General features: G+C 49.7%; 1 protein-coding gene across 1 annotated transcript; it reads right to left on the bottom strand.

Annotated features, from left to right (window-relative positions):
• Positions 1-12318: 12318 nt before the first annotated feature.
• Positions 12319-16290, bottom strand: LOC147974241 (uncharacterized). The gene is made up of 4 exons (XM_087519405.1): positions 15135-16290; positions 14134-14198; positions 13927-14061; positions 12319-12687 (listed from the first exon to the last, which is right to left on the bottom strand). The coding sequence occupies exons 1-4, from the start codon at positions 16288-16290 to the stop codon at positions 12319-12321; spliced, it is 1725 nt and encodes a 574-aa protein (XP_087375531.1).
• Between the last annotated feature and the right edge of the window lie 6099 nt (positions 16291-22389).

Here is a 22389-nt window from a genome sequence, read left to right as displayed (position 1 = left end):
AAATCATGTTGTTAGACAACAGTGAACCTTCGAACTATGAAGAAGCGATGGCGGGCCCGGATTCCGACAAATGGCTAGAAGCCATGAAATCCGAGATAGGATCCATGTATGAAAATGAAGTATGGACTTTGACTGACTTGCCCGTTGAACGGCGAGCCATAGAAAATAAATGGATCTTTAAGAAGAAGACAGACGCGGATGGTAATGTGACCATCTATAAAGCTCGACTTGTCGCTAAGGGTTATCGACAAGTTCAAGGGGTTGACTACGATGAGACTTTCTCACCGGTAGCGAAGCTAAAGTCCGCCCGAATCATGTTAGCAATTGCCGCATTCTACGATTATGAGATATGGCAAATGGACGTCAGAACGGCATTCCTTAATGGTTTCCTTAAGGAAGAATTGTATATGATGCAGCCGGAAGGTTTTGTCGATCCTAAGAATGCTGACAAGGTGTGCAAGCTCCAACGCTCGATTTATGGGCTGGTGCAAGCATCTCGGAGTTGGAACATTCGTTTTGATGAGACGATCAAAGCGTTTGGGTTTACGCAGACTTATGGAGAAGCCTGCGTTTACAAGAAAGTGAGTGGGAGCTCTGTAGCATTTCTCATATTATATGTAGATGACATACTTTTGATGGGAAATGATATAGAACTCTTGGACAGCATTAAGGCCTACTTGAATAAGAGTTTTTCAATGAAGGACCTTGGAGAAGCTGCTTATATATTAGGCATCAAAATCTATAGGGATAGATCAAGACGCCTCATAGGTCTTTCACAAAGCACATACCTTGATAAGATATTGAAGAAGTTCAATATGGATCAGTCTAAGAAGGGGTTCTTGCCTGTATTACAAGGTGTGAAATTGAGCTCAGCTCAATGTCCGACCACGGCAGAAGATATAGAAGAGATGAGCGTCATCCCCTATGCATCAGCCATAGGTTCTATTATGTACGCCATGCTGTGTACCAGACCTGATGTAAACCTTGCCGTAAGTTTGGTAGGAAGGTACCAAAGTAATCCTGGCAAGGAACACTGGACAACGGTCAAGAATATCCTGAAGTACCTGAAAAGGACTAAGGAAATGTTTCTCGTTTATGGAGGTGACGAAGAGCTCGTCGTAAAGGGTTACGTCGACGCTAGCTTCGACACAGATCTGGATGACTCTAAGTCACAAACCGGATACGTGTATATTTTGAATGGTGGGGCAGTAAGCTGGTGCAGTTGCAAGCAAAGCGTCGTGGCGGGATCTACATGTGAAGCGGAGTACATGGCAGCCTCGGAGGCAGCACATGAAGCAATATGGGTGAAGGAGTTCATCACCGACCTAGGAGTCATACCCAATGCGTCGGGGCCGATCAAGCTCTTCTGTGACAACACTGGAGCTATTGCACTTGCCAAGGAGCCCAGGTTTCACAAGAAGACAAGGCACATCAAACGTCGCTTCAACTCCATTCGTGAAAATGTTCAAGATGGAGACATAGAGATTTGTAAAGTACATACGGACCTGAATGTAGCGGATCCATTGACTAAACCTCTCCCTAGAGCAAAACATGATCAACACCAGAATTCCATGGGTGTTCGATTCATCACAATGTAACTAGATTATTGACTCTAGTGCAAGTGGGAGACTGTTGGAAATATGCCCTAGAGGCAATAATAAAAGCATTATTATTATATTTCCTTGTTCATGATAATTGTCTTTATTCATGCTATAACTGTGTTATCCGGAAATCGTAATACATGTGTGAATAACAGACACCAACATGTCCCTAGTAAGCCTCTAGTTGACTAGCTCGTTGATCAACAGATAGTCATGGTTTCCTGACTATGGACATTGGATGTCATTGATAAGAGATCACATCATTAGGAGAATGATGTGATGGACAAGACCCAATCCTAAACATAGCACAAGATCGTGTAGTTCGTTTGCTAGAGTTTTCCAATGTCAAAGTATCTTTTCCTTAGACCATGAGAGCGTGTAACTCCCGGATACCGTAGGAGTGCTTTGGGTATACCAAACGTCACAACGTAACTGGGTGACTATAAAGGTAGACTACGGGTATCTCCGAAAGTGTCTGTTGGGTTGACATGGATCAAGACTGGGATTTGTCACTTCGTATGACGGAGAGGTATCACTGGGCCCACTCGGTAATGCATCATCATAATGAGCTCAAAGTGACCAAGTGTCTGGTCACGGGATCATGCATTACGGTATGAGTAAAGTGACTTGCCGGTAACGAGATTGAACGAGGTATTGGGATACCGACGATCGAATCTCGGGTAAGTAACATATCGATTGACAAAGGGAATTGCATACGGGGTTGATTGAATCCTCGACATCGTGGTTCATCCGATGAGATCATCGTGGAACATGTGGGAGCCAACATGGGTATCCAGATCCCGCTGTTGGTTATTGACTGGAGAGTCGTCTCGGTCATGTCTACTTGTCTCCCGAACCCGCAGGGTCTACACACTTAAGGTTCGGTGACGCTAGGGTTGTGAAGATATGTATATGTAGTAACCCGAATGTTGTTCGGAGTCCCGGATGAGATCCCGGACGTCATGAGGAGTTCCGGAATGGTCCGGAGGTAAAGAATTATATATAGGAAGTGCTGTTTCGGCCATCGGGACAAGTTTCGGGGTCACCGGTATTGTACCGGGACCACCGGAAGGGTCCCGGGGGTCCACCGGGTGGGGCCACCTATCCCGGGGGGCCCCATGGGCTGAAGTGGGAGGGAACCCAGCCCATAGTGGGCTGGGGCGCCACCCCCTAGGGCCCATGCGGCTAGGGTTGGGGGGGAACCCTAGAGGGGGCGCCCCTTGCTTGGGGGGCAAGCCCCCCACCCTAGGCCGCCGCCCCCCCTAGTAGATGCCATCTACTAGGGCCGGCGCCCCCCCTGGCACCCCTATATATAGTGAGGGAGATGAGGGACTTGACACCCCAGCCCCTGGCGCCTCCCTCTCTCCCCGTTACGTCTCCCTCTTGTAGTATTGGCGAAGCCCTGCTGCTGTGACGCCCTGCATCCACCACCACGCCGTCGTGTTGCTGGATCTTCATCAACCTCTCCTTCCCCCTTGCTGGATCAAGAAGGAGGAGACGTCTCCCGTCCCGTACGTGTGTTGAACGCGGAGGTGCCGTCCGTTCGGCGCTGGTCATCGGTGATTTGGATCACCTCGAGTACGCCTTCCTCATCCCCGTTCTTTGAACGCTTCCGCGCGTGATCTACAAAGGTATGTAGATGCAATCCGATCACTCGTTGCTAGATGAACTCCTAGATGAATCTTGGTGAAACGAGTAGGAAAATTTTTGTTTTCTGGAACGTTCCCCAACAGTGGCATCATGAGTATGTAGATACCCCGACATATCTTGAGAATGTACATAGATCTGATACGTATATACCTAAATAGTCTAGGTACGAAGAAGCGTCTATTCAGAGCCTCCGCCCAGTCCCGCGGTTCGATTCCCTAAAACAACGCGCCGTCGGCCGCTCCGGCCACGGCGCCCACGCTGCCCCGCACCGCAGGCCACCCCGGCCGCGGCGCCCACTTCGCGCCGCAGGCCGCCCCGGCCGTGGCGCCCATGCTGGCCGCTGGCTGCCCCGGCCACGGCGCCCACGCTGCCTCGCGCCCCTGCCCGTCGGACGACCTCGGCCGTCTCGGCAGTCTCTCCGTCCTGCCGATCGTCGATTCCTCCCCGCTGACGCTACCCTGGCAGGTCGACAGCGCGCCGTCCCCCACCCCGCATGGCATCTCCACCTCCGTCGTCGCTTGCAATGGCGACAGCGACGCCCTTTTGCGAGGTCTCCGGCTGGGCAAGCCAGGCTGGGTCATCTACAAAAAACTAGGTGCGGCGTTCCTCGATTCGGTATTGCTCAATTTCCACACCATGGTTGCTTGTCCGCTTGCTCGCTCGCATCCGGTAGCGCATTGCCATTTCTGGGTGTCCCCCGAAGTGCCTCCTTCTCAGATTAACGTGTGCTTCGTTAAAAACGCTCTTAACTTCCTACTTACCGATGCGCCGGATCGTTTCATCGTCGTCGCTGATGGCCCGGCCGACTTCAGCGCCTTTGCCGCGTCACCGGACGTTGCCAATTTCATTGTTGCCTCGGCGACTCTTCGTCTCGGCCGCACTACCCTTTCCCTCCATCGCCTGCGATCCGACGCCATTGCTGCCTATCAGCTCGCGCATGAGCGCGCTGCTCCCGTGGACCCTGTGGATTCAAACGCGCCGTTGCAGGCTCATGCAGCGGCTTTGGGCCCCACGCTTTCAAGCAATCGTCCGCATGCCCATGATCTGCCGTTTTTCCCTCCTGCGCGCAGCCCCTCGATCTGCGCACCCCGGATAGCTGCTGGAATCCCTCGCGCGTGCATGTTGCGTCCCCTCATGGCTCTGGGCCCGACGAACCCATGCCCATGCGATGCGACACGTGCGGCGCGCCCATCCCTCCCTCCCGCTCAGTCATGTCTTCTCCTACCCCGGCCCTATCCCGCTCCCGTCCTACCTCCCCTCTCTCTTCCGCCTCCGCCATGAATCCCGCCCCTCTCCTCGGCCACGCCGCACAAATCCGGCTGCTGGAGGATGTGTGCAGCAGCGCCGCTCCCCATGCCCCGGTTCTCCGCGGGTTCCATCCACGGACGGCGCTCCCACTCTGCCCCGGTCCTATAAGGAGGCCCTGCTCACCCCGGCTTCCCCAAACACTCGCCGTCGACGCATCCTCGCTTTTCTTCCCTCCCCTGTCAAGAAGCTGTGCCACAAGTGTTACTCGTCCGCTCATCTCGTCCGGGACTGTCGGGACTGCAGACGCTCCGGCCACCGCAGCTCGTCATGTACGTTCGAGCCCCTTGTCCTCCTTTCCCCTCTGTCTACCTCCTCTACTCCTTCCCCCTTGAGCTCACACGTTCCCCCCTGTAGGCTGTCTAATGCCCTCCGTCGCTCCCCCCCTCACTCCCGCTTGACCTCCCCGGGCGGGTCGCCGCTGCCTCGCACTCCGCTGAGGGAACACTGGATGGCGCGGTTCCACCACGAGCTGGACGAGGAACACTTTCGCTGCTTCCCTCGTCGTCCGCCGACCCCTTTCCCCCGAGGCGCCCCACTGTCGTGTGGCTCCTGCTCGGCTCCCTCCTCCCACGCTCCTCCGTCCGCGCCACCCCGCTCCGCGGCTGGCAACTCCCAGGCGGAGAGGGCGGCGTCCAACAGGCACCGTCCGGAGTACGCCGAGTGCTTCATGCCGGCGGTGGCTGACATGAGCCACTCCCGTCGCTTCGCGTACACGCTCATCGACCCCCCGTCGGCCAGCCCCGCCGACCTCCTCCTGCGGGCGTTCGAGCGCCGCCTCAACACCAACTCCTTCGGCTTGGCTGCGTCCCACTACGGGGCAATGATGGTCATCTTCGGCTCGGAAGCTGAGCGCAATAATGCCATGCGGCAGTTCCCTTTCCCATTCGACGGGCATGTGGTTATGCTGGAGCGGCCGGAGGACGGCGAGACCCGTTTTGGCTGGGACTACACCTGCTTCACCCAGCCCTCCGCCTCCGCTTTCCCCCTCGAGCACTGGCACGAGGGGGCATCCGCACCGCCTTCCGCTTGGTCGGCAACGTCTGCTGCATCGACCCGCTTTGCCTCAACGACCGCGACTTCTCTACGGTGCGCCTCGTCATCCGTCTCGAGCATGAAGACGATGTGCCTTTCTCGCTCCTGCTTCGCAACTTGGACGGTGCTGTCTCCGCCGACGTGGCCATCCGCGTCATCCGTTGCTGGTCCGCTGAGGAGGATGGCTCCTCGGTCTCCTCCTTCCACTTCGAGCGGGACGGCTCCCCTCCGCCTTCCCCTCATGGCCGCCGCTCGCCCGGAGTCGACGACATCGACAACGATAGCCGGCGGGCGTTCGGCGCCCCTTCCCCTCTCGGTCGCACCTCCTCCGGTCTCGACGACATCGACACCGCGAGCCTGAGGGGGTTTGGCGACCTCTCCCTCGCTCATCTCCCCGCTGGTCCGGTTGTCACCCCGGTGGACAGCGCCAACATGGCGGCGTTCCGCCGTGAGCTGGGCCGACGCATGTCATGCCTCCTCTCTGAGCCCTTCCCAGCTCGCTGGTGCTCCATCTTCCCTCCAGGGACCCCCTGGTCTCGGACGGGGACGACTCCGGCTCCCCCTCTGCGGTCTCTGACGAGGCCGCCTCCGACTCGACTACGCCGGTCCTCTCTCCTCTCTTGGCTCCCTCCGACCTCACCACCGACGGTCACGAGCATGCGGCACTGAAGTCCCGTGGGCAGCGCAAACGCGCTGTCGACAGTGAGTTCACCCGTCGGAGCTCCCACCTCGCCGGCAAGGAACAGGCCAAGTACGTCAAGATGCTCGACCGCGCCAAGGCGGTCAAGGCGGCGCGCTTCGACGCTGGGAAGGGCTCCCCTCGAATGCGCGCGGCGGTTCGTGCTGCTGGGCTGGACGTTCTTGACGGTGTGCCGGCCTTCACCTCTCTTCGTCAGCTCCAGGAGATGGGCGCCGTCTGCGGTGTTGACATGGAGGCTCTGGCGGCTAGGGCCAGGGCCGAGAAGGCAGCGGTGCGCCATGATCTGCTATCCTACCTGGCACCCTCGTTGGGGTCCGTTGTGTTGCTTGTGCTCTATGCCAGGCGGGCCCGTAGTCTGTTCCCCCAATCCCTCCTCCCCTTTTAGATGTTCAGGTTTGTTCTCGTGCTCCCGTCCGTGGGCCTCCTGGCTAGGCTGTCGGAGCACTGTATCTTTTTTGATTTCCTCCTTTCCCCCCGTGGGGTCTGGTAACGGCCTTAGGCCTTGTCGTTTGCTTAACATGCCCTGTCCCCGGTGCCCCTCGTACTCTAATGACTAGCTCGTTCGGAATCTGTACTTGGAACGTTCGCGGTCTGGGAAACAGTGACAAATGCATGGACGTGCGCGCTAATATCGAGGCCATGCAACCACGTTTTCCGGCTCTTCAAGAAACTAAACTTGTTGCCCCCGCTTTAACCAAAACTAACTCGTTCCTCCCACCTCGTCTTCGCTCCTTTATCCTGCTCGACTCGGTTGGCGCGTCGGGGGGGATTTGCTCTGCGTGGGATGACTCGGTTTTCTCTCTCACCAATAGTTTTTCGTCCACCCACGTCCTCTCTGTTGACCTTACCCTTTCTTCCGATAACTCCGCTGTCTGCGTGTCCAACGTCTATGCCCCCTGTGCCCATGCGGAGAAAGCCGACTTCCTTTCCGAGCTCTCCGCCCATGCTCCCACCGTCTCCACTCCCTGGGCTATTGTTGGAGATTTTAACCTCGCTCGAACCCCTGCTGACCGTAACACGGACACCTTCTCGCGTTCAGAGGCAACTCTGTTTAACGACTTCATCAACGGGCTCGCGCTCATCGATCTCCCGCTTCGGGATCGGTTATATACTTGGTCCAACCGCCAATCCTCCCCTATCCTTGCTCGCCTCGACCGCGTTCTTGTTAACGTGGATTGGGATGCCATGTTCCCTACGTCCACCCTTTCGTCCTTCTCCCGCTCAACCTCCGACCACGTCCCCCTACTCGCCACCATTTCCTCTCGCGCCCCCCGCTCTACTATTTTTCGGTTCGAGAAAGCTTGGGCGCTCCACCCCTCCTTCCGCCATACTATTGCTTCTGCATGGTCCTCGACCTTCCGTCCGGATGCGACAGCACACCTCGTTGCTCGCTTGCGCCAATGCAGGCTCAGTTGCAAGCGTTGGGCTAGACGTCTGTCTCCGGCTGCCGTCCGGGAGCAGGACTGTCGCTTCCTCATTAACATTTTGGACCGTTTGGAAGAAATGCGCGCTCTCTCTCACCTCGAGTCTCTGCTTCGCTCTCTCACCATTGACGCCCTCCATGTCTCCATCAAAGAACGCGTCCTCTACTGGAAACTTCGTGCCAAGGTCCGATGCGCCATCGATGGAGACGAAAACACCCAATTCTTCCACGCTTCTGCTTCCGCCCGCTTCCGTCGAAATCGCATTTCCATTCTTTCAGTAAACAACGTTGATATCACGACCCACGAAGATAAGGCGGCTGCTCTTAGAGACTACTATAAGCTGCTTCTGGGCACTACTTCTCCTTGTCGCTGGGATTTTCCCCTTGCGGATCTCTATCACGACTCACACCACCTCCCCGCGGACCTCTCATCCCCTTTCACCCCCGCGGAAATTAAAAACGCCTTCCTGGATATGAACAAACTTTCCAGCCCTGGGCCGGATGGCTTTGGCCCGTCTTTCTACGTTATGTTCTGGGATATTATTGCCAACGACGTCGAAGACATTTTCCGTGATTTCTACACCGGGTCCATCGACCTTACCCGCATCAACCGTGCCTTTCTTGTCCTGCTGCCCAAGTTTGAGGCCGCCCGTAGTCCTTCCGACTTCCGCCCTATTTCGCTTCAAAACTGTATCATGAAAGCCATCACAAAAGCCCTATGCTCCCGTCTCCAACGTTTTATTCATTCTCTTGTCGACCCCGACCAAACCGGTTTCCTCCATGGCCGTCGTATATCCGAGAACATCATCTACGCAGCCGACCTAGTGCGTGCTTGTCACATTCGGAAAGTCCCCACTCTAGTGTTCAAAATCGATTTCCGCAAAGCCTTTGACTCAGTCAACTGGAACAGTCTCCTCGCAATTCTTTCTGCCCGCGGCTACGATAATCGGTGGTGCGGTTGGATTCATTCCATCCTCTCCACCGGTCACACTTCTGTCCTCCTCAACAACTCCCCTGGAGACTGGATCCTTTGTCGGAACGGGCTCCGGCAAGGGGATGCCCTCTCCCCCTACCTTTTCTTGCTCATCGCAGATGTGCTCCAACGCCTTATCCGTTCTGCTTGCTCTAGGGGCCAGCTAGCCCACCCGATCGACCCTTCCTTGTCGTGCCCCGTCCTTCAGTATGCGGATGACACTTTGATCCTTTGTCGCGCGGACCTCCCTTCGGCGGTCCATCTTAAATCACTCCTTGACTCGTTTGCCCATGTGACCGGCCTGGCGATCAACTTTCACAAGTCCGTGTTCGTTCCTATGCACTGTGATAGCGCCGACGCCATTGTGATGGCGGCGGCCCTCGGCTGTCCTATCTCGTCGTTCCCCCAACCGTACCTAGGCCTTCCCCTCTCCCCCCTCAAACTCCCCATTTCCGCGTACGACCCCCTCCTTCGCTCGTTCGACCGTTACCTCTCCGGTTGGCGTGCTCTCCTTCTCTCATCTGGCGGCAGGCTCGTCCTCTGCAACGCGGTTCTCAACAACCTCCCCACGTACTTTATGTGTTCCTTTCTTCTCCCTCCTGGTGTGGTTGAGCAAATCGATCGTAGGCGTCGTGCTTTTTTTGGACCGGCAAGGATACTTGCTCGGGTGCTCGCTGTCTAATTGCTTGGGATAAGGTGTGTGTTGATGTGCAGGAAGGTGGCTTCGGAATCCGCGATATTCGACGGCAAAACATGTGCTTGCTTCTCAACTCCGTCCACAAGCTTCACCTCCCGGAGTCTCCACCTTGGAAGCAGTGGTTCCTCCGCTGCTCCCGCGGCGACATCGGTGATTCCACGTCGTCTCCGTCTTTTCTCCAGAGCATCGTCGACATGGGTCTGCCGACGTACAGGTCGGTCACCCGCGTGGAGCTCGGGGATGGCTACACTACTTCTTTCTGGCAGGACAGGTGGCTCCCCGGATGTGCGCTGTGCTTCCAGTTCGAGGCTCTCTTCTCCCACTCAACGCGGCCTAACGCCACCATTGCGGGTGTCCTTCGGGACGGCATCTCGCTTCAGCCGCGGCTGTCCGCTGTGGCCGCTGCGGAGCTGGAGGCGGTCCGGGTGGTGCTCCGCTCCGTCCATCTCTACCCTAGGGCGGATCGCCGGATCATGGCCTGGGGCCCGGAGACGCGGTTCTCCTCACATGCGGTGTACCGAGTGCTCTCTCTGCACGGCTGCACCGACCTCACCTCCTCCGAGATTTGGGCCTCCCGCCTCCCCTTGAAGATCAAGGTGTTCGCGCGTCTTCTCACCGGCGGGCGCCTTAGCACGCGGGTGAACCTCCACGCCAAAAGTTGCTCCCCCACCCCGTCATGCGAGTCTTGTGGCGCTGATGAGACCATTGACCACATCTTCATTACCTGTACGCGTGCAAACGAGGTCTGGGGGCGGCTCAGCATGGGCTCCCTACGTTGTGTTGGCGAGGCTCTCTCCTCTGCTCCCCCCTGAGTCTGTCTCTCGCTCGTGTTGGAGAGACGGGTTGTTTGTTCTCCTCTGGCAGGTTTGGAAGGCACGGAACGACGTGGTCTTCAACCGCCAACAGTGTGACGCGAGGTCAGTTCTTCAGAAGGCTTCCGATGACCTCCTTATCTGGAGTAGGCGCTTCCGTGACCATGAGCGCCACCAGCTGATGGTCGTTCGCGCCTTGCTCCTTGCTTGTGCTTAGCATAGATGAATCACTCCCTCCGCCCCTGTTGTCTTCCTTTATCTTGTTGCTTTTATCTTTTCGATAAAAACACTGTACGACTGCCGAGTCCTTCGAGTAATATAACAAACGGTGGGGTTTCCCCCGTCATTCTTGAAAAAAAATAGTCTACGTACTCCAAATCACTGATACATGCCTGAGTTATCAAATATCTACTAACGATACGCAATGTATATACCCAAAAATATTACGAGTATGTAGATACCTCAAAATAAATTTGCCATGTATGTTGTAAAAATTTGTCCTAGGTATCATATTCGTAATTTATATACTCAAATTAAATATGATATCCCCAAGATGATAATAAATATGATGTACCAAAGAAATGATATACCCGCAATATCATTTTTGAAAATATATATACTCCGAATTTGTCCTAGGTATAATTTTCATAATTTATATACCCAAATTAAATATGATATACCCAAAATAAATATAATACACCTCGAATATGATATACCCCAAGATGGTATACCCATATAAATATAATATACCCAAAAGTAAATATGATATACCCCCAAGATGATAATTAAAGTATGAAACACATAATTTATATACCCAAAATAAATATACTCGATTGTGGCACATCCGAAATTTTGTGAGTATAGACCATCGTTCGAATATTCTCAAGTACCCGCAAAAAAGTCACATACCCATGAAATTAGCACGTGCATACATACCGTATCCACAGAAAGGAGTACGGTTGTATGTATATACGTTCAAACGAGTTCCATTCTTTGTACAAGGAAATAAATGAAGAGAAACAATTACATTTATCACAGCGCGTGATATTAATGCACCTAAATCATACATTTATTGGCACTTACCAATTACGTCCATAAGCATATATGGAAGGTGTCTAATATCCATATCTGTTGAAACAATCTAAGATCCAATGGTTAGGAGGTAAGGAGCCTGGGCACCCAGGTTCCCATTCCGCAAAATAGTTGTCAAAAAATGGCATGAGATTTCTTTCGTCTCACAACTACCGTGATGTGTTGATCCATTCCGAAATATTTGATGTTGACTTCAGATAATACATTCTTGATATACTACTAAGTACTAACACTTATAGCTAAAAATAATAAGCTAGCGCCAATGAAATATTATGGAATATGCATTTTCCACAGATTTTAGAGTTCCTCAATCAATCTTTATTACCCAGGATACCTGACAATAACTCCAAGTTGGCTAAAATTTGATATCTTACATTCTTACTATGCAGGGCTGTACCTCTAAGGTCAAAGGTTAGGCTCTCTTATAAGAAACTAGATATCCTACATTCTTATTGTGCAGGGCCGTCCATGTCATAATGACGATTGAAAATTAACCATGCGGTCACTTGGGTTTTTTGGAATAGCTAACCACAATAGTGTTAACATTTTGGGAAATTAAGAGAAGTGGTAGTTTTCTGTAATCCTAGTCCATAGGCTATTTACTCGGCCTCAGACGGTTGTACTGTCCTAACATGAATTGGTTCAACAACCTCACTTGGTCATGTAGAGTGAGGGCTATTGGTGGCCGAGCATCAGGCAGGCCGGAATCCTGGTCGTTGGAATGGGCTTTGGGATGTGGATTGTGTCAGATCATTGGCAGACTGCTGCCAGACTAGGCATGCATATACGGTCCGGGATACACCTATTTGCACCGTAGGCGTACATGTTTCGCCCATCGGCCTGCTCTTGTTCCCTCGCTCACATGTCATGCAAGTTTCTTGGCCCATTGTTTTTTTTTTGTGGGAAGGCCATCATGGCTAGCTTTATTGATTGAAAATAGGGATTACATCGTCCACAAGGCTCGAAACGAGAATGCCCGGAGGCTCATCCGTCCAACTAAGAGAAATCTTATTACAATAACTGTAGTTAGCTAGCACATGCGCTGCTTGGTTACAAGAGCAAAAATAGCTGCTGCTTCATCCCACCATCTAGTTTCGCCATCACATGATTCTATCACCGTTGTGGAGTCCGATTCTGCTTCAATCCGGGGGAAACCAAGTGAATTTGCAAAAGCCAATCCATCTCTCATCTCAAGGGCCTCGGTGGTAACTACATTAGCTGCGTGGGGTATAAATTTACACTGCGCCGCTAGGAATGTTCCCTTCTCATCCATAATCACAGCTGCTGTAGCACCCAAATCTTCATCAACAAAAAAGGCGGCATCAACATTTAGTTTGACAAACCTGGGTTCTGGTATCCTCCATTTTTCTACGGTAGTATTCATCATCTTCTCATTAACCTGATGGTAATTATTTGCTATCGCCAATACGGACATCGGCCATTTAAAAGTAGGAGGAGGCGTTCCATCATGAGTGAACTGCCGACGGATCCACCATAGATACCAGCTCCCCACCATAATGACTTGCTTGACATCCAAATTAGGTTTCAAAGGAGCCGGGCTAGATCCACCAAGGAGTAAATGTTCCAGTATGATAGAACCCGAACGACTCACCGACCTGGCTTCGGCAATTGTTTCCGAGATGCCTAATCTGCTCCAGAGTTCCCTTGCGTGAATACAATCAAATAGCAAATGCTTAATATCCTCTGCACCATGATGACAGATTAGACATGCACCATTTGTACCTACATGTCTGTTAGTAAGGATGGATTTAAGCGGCAATATCCCGTGCTGCGCTCTCCAGCAAAAAAATTGGATTGTACGTGGGATGCAAAGCTTCCAGAGTACACTCCACACTGCCGGTGTATTCGATCTATTAGGATGTGTCGGTGCAGTTGCATGAGCCCCAAAAGTTCGAATCCACTGAATATGGTACACTGTACGAACAGAAAAATTCCCTTTCCGATCAGGGTGCCATGCTATAAAGTCATCAAAAGAATTGTAGTTTAACGGGATTTGTAAGATCCTGTTAACATCTACCGGATTTAGGATCGACCGAAGCAAGTCTTCATCCCATGATCCGGTGTTGGGGTCGATGAGCTCTTGGACAGTGGAAAGAATAGAATGGCCTCTCAATGATATCACCTTCCTTTCCGGGCTAGCTGGGATCCACAGGTCTCTCCAAATGTTCACATGCTCTCCTGTCCCAATTCTCCATATGTATCCCAGCTTGAAGGTCTCTAATCCTTTCATGATACTTTGCCAAGTAAACGATGCTCCATTTTTTAAGCTAGCTTGGAGTAGACTCCCATTTGGGAAATATTTTGCCTTTAGCACTCTAGCACACAAAGATTCAGGACATGTGATCAACCTCCAGCATTGTTTCGATAGCATTGCCATGTTGAAGGAGTATAAATCTCTAAATCCCATGCCCCCTTCACTCTTGGGGTAGCATACTTTCCATCATGAAAACCAATGCATTTTCTTATGTTCCTCATCATCACCCCACCAATACTGGGAAATTAAGTCCGTGATTTCCTTAAAAACACCTTTGGGTATACTGAAAACAGACATGGCAAAGACCGGGATAGCCTGCGCTACCGCTTTTATGAGAATCTCTTTGCCACCAATAGATAATACCTTCTCCATCCATCCTTTCAGTCTTTCTTTAATTCTTTCAACAAAATGTTTGAAGCAGTCACTTCTATCCGCCCCCACCATTGCTGGTAGCCCAAGATATTTATCAGACAATGCTTCAGTATCAATATGTAATTCCTGACATATTTCAGCCCTTACCACCTCAGAAGTGTTAGGACTGAAGAAAACACTTGACTTTGAAAAACTCACCAACTGGCCCGAACTCTGACAGTAGGTTTCCAGAACATGCTGTAAGGAAGCTGCATTTAAAATATCTGCTTTCATAAGAATTAGAGAATCGTCAGCAAATAAGAGGTGTGATATTGACGGTGCATTTCTGCACACTCTAACTCCTTCTATGCCACCAGCTTCTTCTTCATACTGCAATAGACTGGATAGACCTTCCGCGCAGAGAAGGAATAGGTATGGGGAGAGAGGATCCCCTTGTCGTATACCCCTAGTAGGGGTAAACTTATCTGTCTCTTGGGAATTGAATCTTACTCTGTAGGAAACAGAGCTAACACAAGCCATCATGAGTTCAATCCACTGACTATGAAAACCTAGAGCAACCATCATGTCATGCAAAAACGACCATTCCACCCTATCATAAGCTTTATGCATGTCCAACTTTACTGCACATAATCCTGTTTGGCCGGCCCTTTTATTCTTTATTTTGTGCACACATTCATACGCTATCAGGATGTTATCCGTGATCATCCTTCCAGGGACGAAGGCACTTTGGGTGAGAGAAATAATCTCAGGCAGAATGTTTTTCAGACGGAAAGCTAGCATCTTAGAGATTATCTTGTATAAAACATTACAAAGACTTATAGGGCGGAATTGTGTTACCAGTTCGGGTGAGTCAGTTTTAGGGATCATCACAATTGTAGTCTCATTCCAGTCCGCCGGAATTATTCTGGAATTGATTGCAAGAAGTACCTCCGCTGTTAAGTCATCTCCCAAAATATGCCAAAACTTTTTAAAGAATATTGCATGGAGACCATCTGGACCGGGAAAAGCCTTAATATCCCCAATACTGAACACAGCATTTTTAACATCATCAGCAGTATACGGTGCCATCAAAAAATTGTTCATATGGTCAGTGACTTTGTGTTGTACCTTGTGTAAAATCTCTGGGTCTGTGTGCTGCACTTCTGACGTGAATAGATGTGTAAAGTAGTTCAATACATGCGAGTTCAGTTCTGGCATACCTTCAAGCCAATTGCCTCCAACATCTTTCAGTCTCTTTACAAAATTCCTTTTCCTTCTAGCTGAAGCATAAGCCTGGAAAAAACCAGTGTTGCGGTCACCACTTGTTAGCCAGGTTGCTCGGGATCTTTGCATTTCCTGTATTTCTTCTAGCTCTAGCAAGTATTCGATTAACTCAGCTAACTCCTTCCTTTGTACATCATTTTCATCATTCATAGGGCCTGCCATAGCCTTCTCAAGCTCCCTTTGTGCTTTGCGAAGGCGCTTTTTTGGTTTCTTAAGGACCCTCTGATCCCAGTCATGGAAGCTAGCATGCATTTTATTGAGTTTTTCATGTATGTTCGTGACAGTGGGATCTATCCCTGCCTCGTTCGATGCATTCATCACTTTTTCATCAAATGTCTTTTCCCTCAGCCACCGTGCTTCGAATCTTTTGGCATGACTATTGTTCGTTCCACTCGGTGGCTGTACATAGTACTCAGTATCCACAAGGAGCGGTCTGTGGTCTGAGTGATTGAACTCCATATTCTGTAGTGCCGCGTGGGGGAAACGGGCAGACCACAAATCATTCACAAGCCCTCTATCGAGACGTCCCCTGATCCGACCTCGACGCCATGTATATGGATCACCGAGGTACCCAAGATCATGCAGCTCACAATCATCAACAACTTCATGGAATGCTTGCATGTATTGGGGCGGGCACGGATTGCCTCCTTCCTTCTCATGAAGGTACATGATTTCATTAAGGTCACCCACCAGGAGCCATGGTAGGTTATGAGCTTGGTGTAGTCGTCGCATACGAGACCACGTCAAGTGTTTGTTCTCCCATCTAAAATCTCCATACATCCCAGTCAAACGCCAAACAGAATTATTATTATCCTCAATCGTTACATCAATGAACATAGGATCAAGAGCTAATCTATGAACATTGACATTATTATTCCAAAAAAGAACTAAACCTCCACTTCTACCATTACTCGGACAAACTAGTTTTTGGTCCATCTTCAATCTTTTCCGAAGACACTCTGCCAGATAGCTATCAAGGTGCGTCTCCGACAAAAACATCACCTCGGGGTTGCATCTTCGCTGGACATCCAGCAAAGCACGTACTGCCGGGGCGTTCCCAAGACCTCGACAGTTCCAAGCCAGTATTTTCATTGCGTCCGGTCATCCCCCTCCCGGGAGGACGCCGATATCTCATTATTTTGCTGACCTTTCAGGTTTTCCATTGCACCCCCATCTACTCTTTTGAATTTCTTTTTATTAGCATTTTTCTGAGGTGTGTTAGCAGCCACTGATGTAATCCCTGGCAGAATATCACCCTCTAGTTGATCCACCATAGCAGCGACCTTTGAAGATTTAGTCGCTCCAGGAACTAATGCTAGTGCATTAACTGGTTCTGGCGCTGACTGTAGGGTATCAGCCGCCGTGCGTTTGCCCAACACGTTATTATTTCTAGCCTCCAAGCTATTCATACCATTCTGCACATCTTGCTCTGTCTCCATCTCTGTATCATCCGGATTGAAGAGTGCATTGTGTCGCCAGCTTTGTGTTGCTCCCCTTCCGGCAAACACAGAAGGAGGAGCCCCACGTCCACGGCCAGGACCAAAAGCAGGATCCCCCCGTCCAGCCTCACCTCTTCCACGTCCAGGATTTCTACCAGCCCCACGGCCTCGGCCTCGGCCTCTGCCTCTGCCTCCATCAGCAAGCAGAAAATCGCCCCATTCAAGTTTGGTTAAATCATGTTCTCATGTACCGCATTCCTGATACCAATGCCCCATCAGTCCGCAGTTGCCACAAAACTCAGGTATTTTTTCATACTGGACTTGATAGAATTCAGTCTGTTCATTCTTTGTTATTCCAACAAATCTGATTAGTTTCTTCATAACATTGAGCTCCACTTTTACTCTGACAAATTCACCCACAAAACCAGCAGGAAGTGTTGTTTGGACCTCCAGTATTTTTCCCATCTTTCTACACATGCCCATAATTGCAGCCGGGAAGAGATAGTTGTCAGGCAACTTGAGGATCCTAGCCCAAACTGTTATCTTATTCAGAACGATCGATTTCGGGTTCATAAATCCATCATACTCAGCTATTAGAAGCCCTTGGTTCGTAAACAGCCATGGCCCCAAATTCATGGCAGTATTCCAATCACCCAAGCATCCAAATTGAACCGTAAAAAGATTCTCATCCACCCTGCGCCAGTGGACCGGCTTTGCTGGGTTCCAGGCTGATCTCATATCGGCATAGAGAGCGGAGGGACTGAAACTCTTTTCAGTGTGTACCTTAGCGATCGCAAGCCACTTGGATTCAATCTTCTCCTCTTTGAATTCCTCCTCCCAGACGAAGTGATCCTCTTCATCTTCCTGCAGTTCCAACCGGCTCAGGAGCTCTTCCACAGGTTCCTTGCCCTGACGAGATCCTCTAGGTTCTTCCTGCGACGCCATAGCGAACGCCAACAAAAGGCCCTAACCTTGGAGAGGGCGAAGTGCGAGACCCGCCTCACGTCCACACGCGCTTCCGCCGGGTGAGATCGGGGAGGAGCGGGGGACGGGCGGGGATTGATTGCGGCGGACGGTAGAATCAGACTCTCGACGGCGGCGCCGCCAGAGGAGTTCGAAACCCTAACTAGACGGCAAGCATATCTGATTTGCCTACCTTCTTGGCCCATTGTTATTCGTTTGAATCAGCACAGGAAGGAGAATCTCGTCGTCCACCTCTCCCCAAACCACCACCCCCGTGGAAGAAGCCCCAGCCACATAACAGACTTGCCTCTCTGCCCTATTTTCTCTCCCCTCGGGCGACGGCGGCGGGGTGCTGCCCGGCGAGATGTCCACCAGACGCCGGGTATGTGTATCTCGTGCCCTCTTTTTTCCCTTAGGTCATCGTGTGTTCCTAATCCCTGTGCCGCATTCGAATAAAGTTGACTGACGGAGCTTGATTTGTACAGGTTCGGGTTCTCCGGAGCACTCGTCCTCTTCCACTCCGGCGGCCAAATCACCCGGATCCCGCGTCACCTTCCACTTCGGCGGCGGCTCGACTCAAGTTTGCAGAACACCGGATCTGCCCAGGGCAAGGCCCTCGTCTACGGATCTGTCCGGGAAAAAAAAATCATTTTCTTCATTGTTTCGGTCGGTGAGGCTGGATCACACATCAATTACTTGTGCTTTTCTCCTAGCTGTTGTTCGTCTGTTTTAGATTTGCACTTTTTAGGAAATTTTTATTTTGTTCCATCTATTCCTTTGGTACGGGTGATCTAACTGTATGGCTCGATCGAGATGCATATCACTTCTGTTGTTGAATCCAAAAATAGACTGCTCTTTTTTTTATTGTAATCCCCTTCCATCTATTCCTTATGTGCAGATGCGATTTTCTTTTGTTTGCTTGTAATCTCCTTCGTCTGAACTAGATAAGTCTCTCCTCATCCTGTTGCTGCGCAGATCCGAATTTGCCGTGATGTTTGTTAGACAATATAGAGATTTTTTTTGTTCATAACCATGCTTATGTGCCAGATCGGCTTATTTTTTCTGATGTCTTGAGGATTCCTCTAACTTGGATAATCGATGCTTAATCCTGCTGGAACTTAATGATGGATTTGATGTTCTGTTCTTGAGCTAATCCAAGGTTCATAATTATTTCATTCAACTGGGGTAAAGTTTGAATTCCTACCACTGATTGCAAAGATTTTCTGTTCCATGGATTTCAGTGTGTTTCGTTGAACCCTTTTCCACCGGAGTCATAGACTTGAGCAACACTGAAGATCAAGTGTGCCATGGCGGCAAGGCCGCATCCCTTGCCGGAAATGCTGGTTGAGCTACAAGTGGCTGGACCAGAAGGTATTTTAGATTAAAATGTTCTCATCCAAAAAACCTTTAATTCTGAACATAGTATGTGTCGGCCTTGTTCTTTGTTAGATTTTGAATATAACCACATTTCTCTCCTGAAATCAGTATCATGCAAGATCGAATTTCGTGGCTTCCATGTCCCTTGTGCGAGAAACATTCTCTGGGTTAGATATTTAGGAAAAAATATATATGATGATGCATTTGTGTTCTACTGCGTTTGTATGGTTGTCAATCATTCGTGCCCAGATGGATGGGTCTTGTTTATGCACAAAATGAATTTGACATGTCTGAATGCATTGGGTGATTGGCTTGTTCTTTGTTCACTTCATAACTTACTTCAGAGCATCCTCTAACGAAGCAATTTATGTTCTGTTCTTGATCAGAACCATGCTGATATGGTCTGTATCATGAACACTGAAGTAGATCCATTCGACTTGAGCATATGTTTGTAATTATTGTAATGGATTTGTACCATTTGTGAACCATGTCAAATTGTTAAGATGGGCGATGGGTATTCCAATTATGCGTGGTTGCTAGTTCTGTGCGAGAACTTGTTCTGTTAGTCAACATCAACACATGTTGTGTGTTAGCTCAAGTTTTTTTTATATGTGATGTATTTGCTTATTGTTAAAATATCACAGCTAACATGTGACCAAATTCTCAATAACCCGATGATGAATGATCATTCATGACATCAAGTTTTAGGGTTTAGGACTTATGAAAATTGTTTGTAAATGATATATATTTCTATACACTCCTGATGAATATGAATAGGTAATTTGTGAGCTATTGGGGTGATCATTTTGTTTTTGCATGCCAACCTGTTAAAATTCTCATTTCTGCGAGCAGTTGATGGAAATTGTAAACAATTTCATATGTTGTGCCTGTGTGTGAGCTTTGATGCATTGGTGACTCTTAGTTAGGTAAGGCGAATCTTAACAGGAAGAATGTGCTTGCGTGTCAATGAGAGCAATAGTCAAGAAGGGAGATGACCCAGAAGTCTAATGATTTATGTAAGAGAGTGTTTGAATCATCTTCGCAAACTATTGTTAGTGACTTTTTCCCAACCATAACCCTTCATTTTTTGTGTACAAATCAATGGTTCAACTAAGGTTTTGGATTGGTCGTTCGATTAAGAGACGGTTCATGGACAAAGAAGTTTGAGTGGTGCCCATGCCTAGCGACAGCTACTGTAGCTACGTGCTAGTGGCCCTGTGCAATGCTAATCAAACTGTGGTGAGGTGACATGAAAACACCGCTTAAAATGCACCGGCCAGCGCAAAGCCGTTCTCACCGAGCGGGGGTGGTGTGCCCAACGTGCAATGAGCATGGACCTGGCGTTGTTTCACTTTACATCCAAAATGACGCGATTTAAATCATTGTTTGGCCTCTAACCGGCTTAATTAAGCTCAGCTATGCAACCTGCCATGAAGCTGTTGGTGTGCCAAAGACGACGCTGTATCATGTCAGATTGTCAGTACACATTTTCTTAGCAAATGAAACATCAAAATTCCACACAACCATCTTAATGTGGCATGCTAGAACACGAGATGAAGGACATGACATGCGGGTGCGTTGATGTGAGGGCTTAGTAAATTCTCGGACATGACAGGCGGGGGAAAGTGAACCACCATGCGCGGCGAAAGCTGTTACATCAGAGGGCCATTTCGCATAAAACTGCAATCGCTAGCACAAAATCAGTCATTAGGCATGAACGTGGCGCTCTGGCATGATTAATCGAGAATAATCTGTTTGTTCTATCGCATAATTAAACCATTGACACTAAACATGACGCTAAGCTGTTTCGTGCAGAACAGATAGAACCCCAGTTAGTCGTGATACTTTTCAGAGAAAAAAAACATTGTAGCACTTGCTAATCCCCACATTCAGTCGTGTCCGCAAAAAAAAAAAGTAATCAGTGGAAGGTGAGCTAATGGTGAACAAACTGGCGTCTTCACTGGGCGAAAATGTTCCACGTCCACACTTGAGCAATCAGTGGGCTTCGTTGGCCAAAAATCCTCCACGGCATGCATGCAAGGGTACGTACTGGTCTTCAGACCGCGACGGACGCTGTGCGTACATGTCAGACGAGGGTCAGGAGCCTAGCTGCCTTTTGCATGCGCGTGGGGCCTGACGAGTTCAATACGGGCCAAAAACAAATCAAATACATGACATATACAATGCCAGCACGCATCCTCATGGTCATGCAGGGGCCGAGATTCCGGCCTGCCTGCAGCGCGGCCACCATTGGCATTTTCCGGGTCATGTACCACTATGCATGGCATTGAATGGATGAAATCTGGCTACGAACAGATCCTCCCACGTAATTGGTAGATACGGGGCAGTGTGACCCCATATATACTGGAGCAACTCAAGCTGCCACAACACAATACAAGTCACGGAAGCAAGATAACAATTGAATTAGTTAATCAAGAGCGCTTAAGCAGTGTTTTTTTCGCGGGGAGCGCTTAAGCAGAGTTGATGTTGTGTGTCTCATACCTTGTTAGAATAATTTGATGCAATACATACTAGAAGCCTAGGAATATGAGGTACTGGGAACACGAAAACACTGTAAAAATTCCAGAACTGTAGATCCTTCCTTATCTATTGCAGAGTACGTTTTCACGGACTGGTCCTTCACTGTCTATACTGATATGTAATGCCCAAGATTAAGATGAGCAATGAGAGCAAGTCACCGATGTGTCCTCAAGCCTGGCACGATGTATCCAAAACCCGAAAATTTACAGTAAGGTCATTCGACACCAGAACAAGTCATTGTTCTGGTTGGTGAATCTGTCCGCCAACGACGTGGTGCTACTCGTACGATGCGGCTCAGAGGAGGAACAAGTCAATACAAGGGAAGGCCTCTACCTCAACTATACAATACAATGAGGTGGGCCACAACTTCAATATACATGCAACACAAAATACAACTCAACACAGTATGCTGCAAGGCGTGCTCCTATGAGAATTGGTGACCAGGGTGCATGTGTTCAATCGAACAATATGGACCTTAAATCTACAAATGTTGATCTGGAGCTTGTTTGAACTGCAAGATTGAGACGCGGTAGCATCAATCTTTATATTATGTTTTTGCACATAATGAACTATAGTTTTGATCAGTTGCTCTCTTCCTCGATTTCTATGTGATTCCCACCTTTCCATCAATTAGTAATGGCAATCATTCAAGGCTGAGGGAGTACATGTATAGTAATTTTACCATCAGGATGGAATAGATTCAAGGGTTGATTATCCTTTTGCTCTCAGTGGTGTCCATGTGCTCAGTTTTGCCATCAGATGCGAAATGTCCTCAGTTTTGCCCCTAGTCCGAGCACAGCAACTATGACGAGGCCAAACGGCCATATTTGAGTCCATTCCGTACGCCGGCGTTAGTGGTTGTGGGTCCGGA

Source organism: Triticum urartu, chromosome 4A, assembly GCF_056163025.1.
Source record: "Triticum urartu cultivar PI428250 chromosome 4A, HENAU_Tu73, whole genome shotgun sequence".
NCBI lineage: Eukaryota > Viridiplantae > Streptophyta > Magnoliopsida > Poales > Poaceae > Triticum > Triticum urartu.
This window is presented reverse-complemented; position numbering and strand designations above follow the sequence as displayed.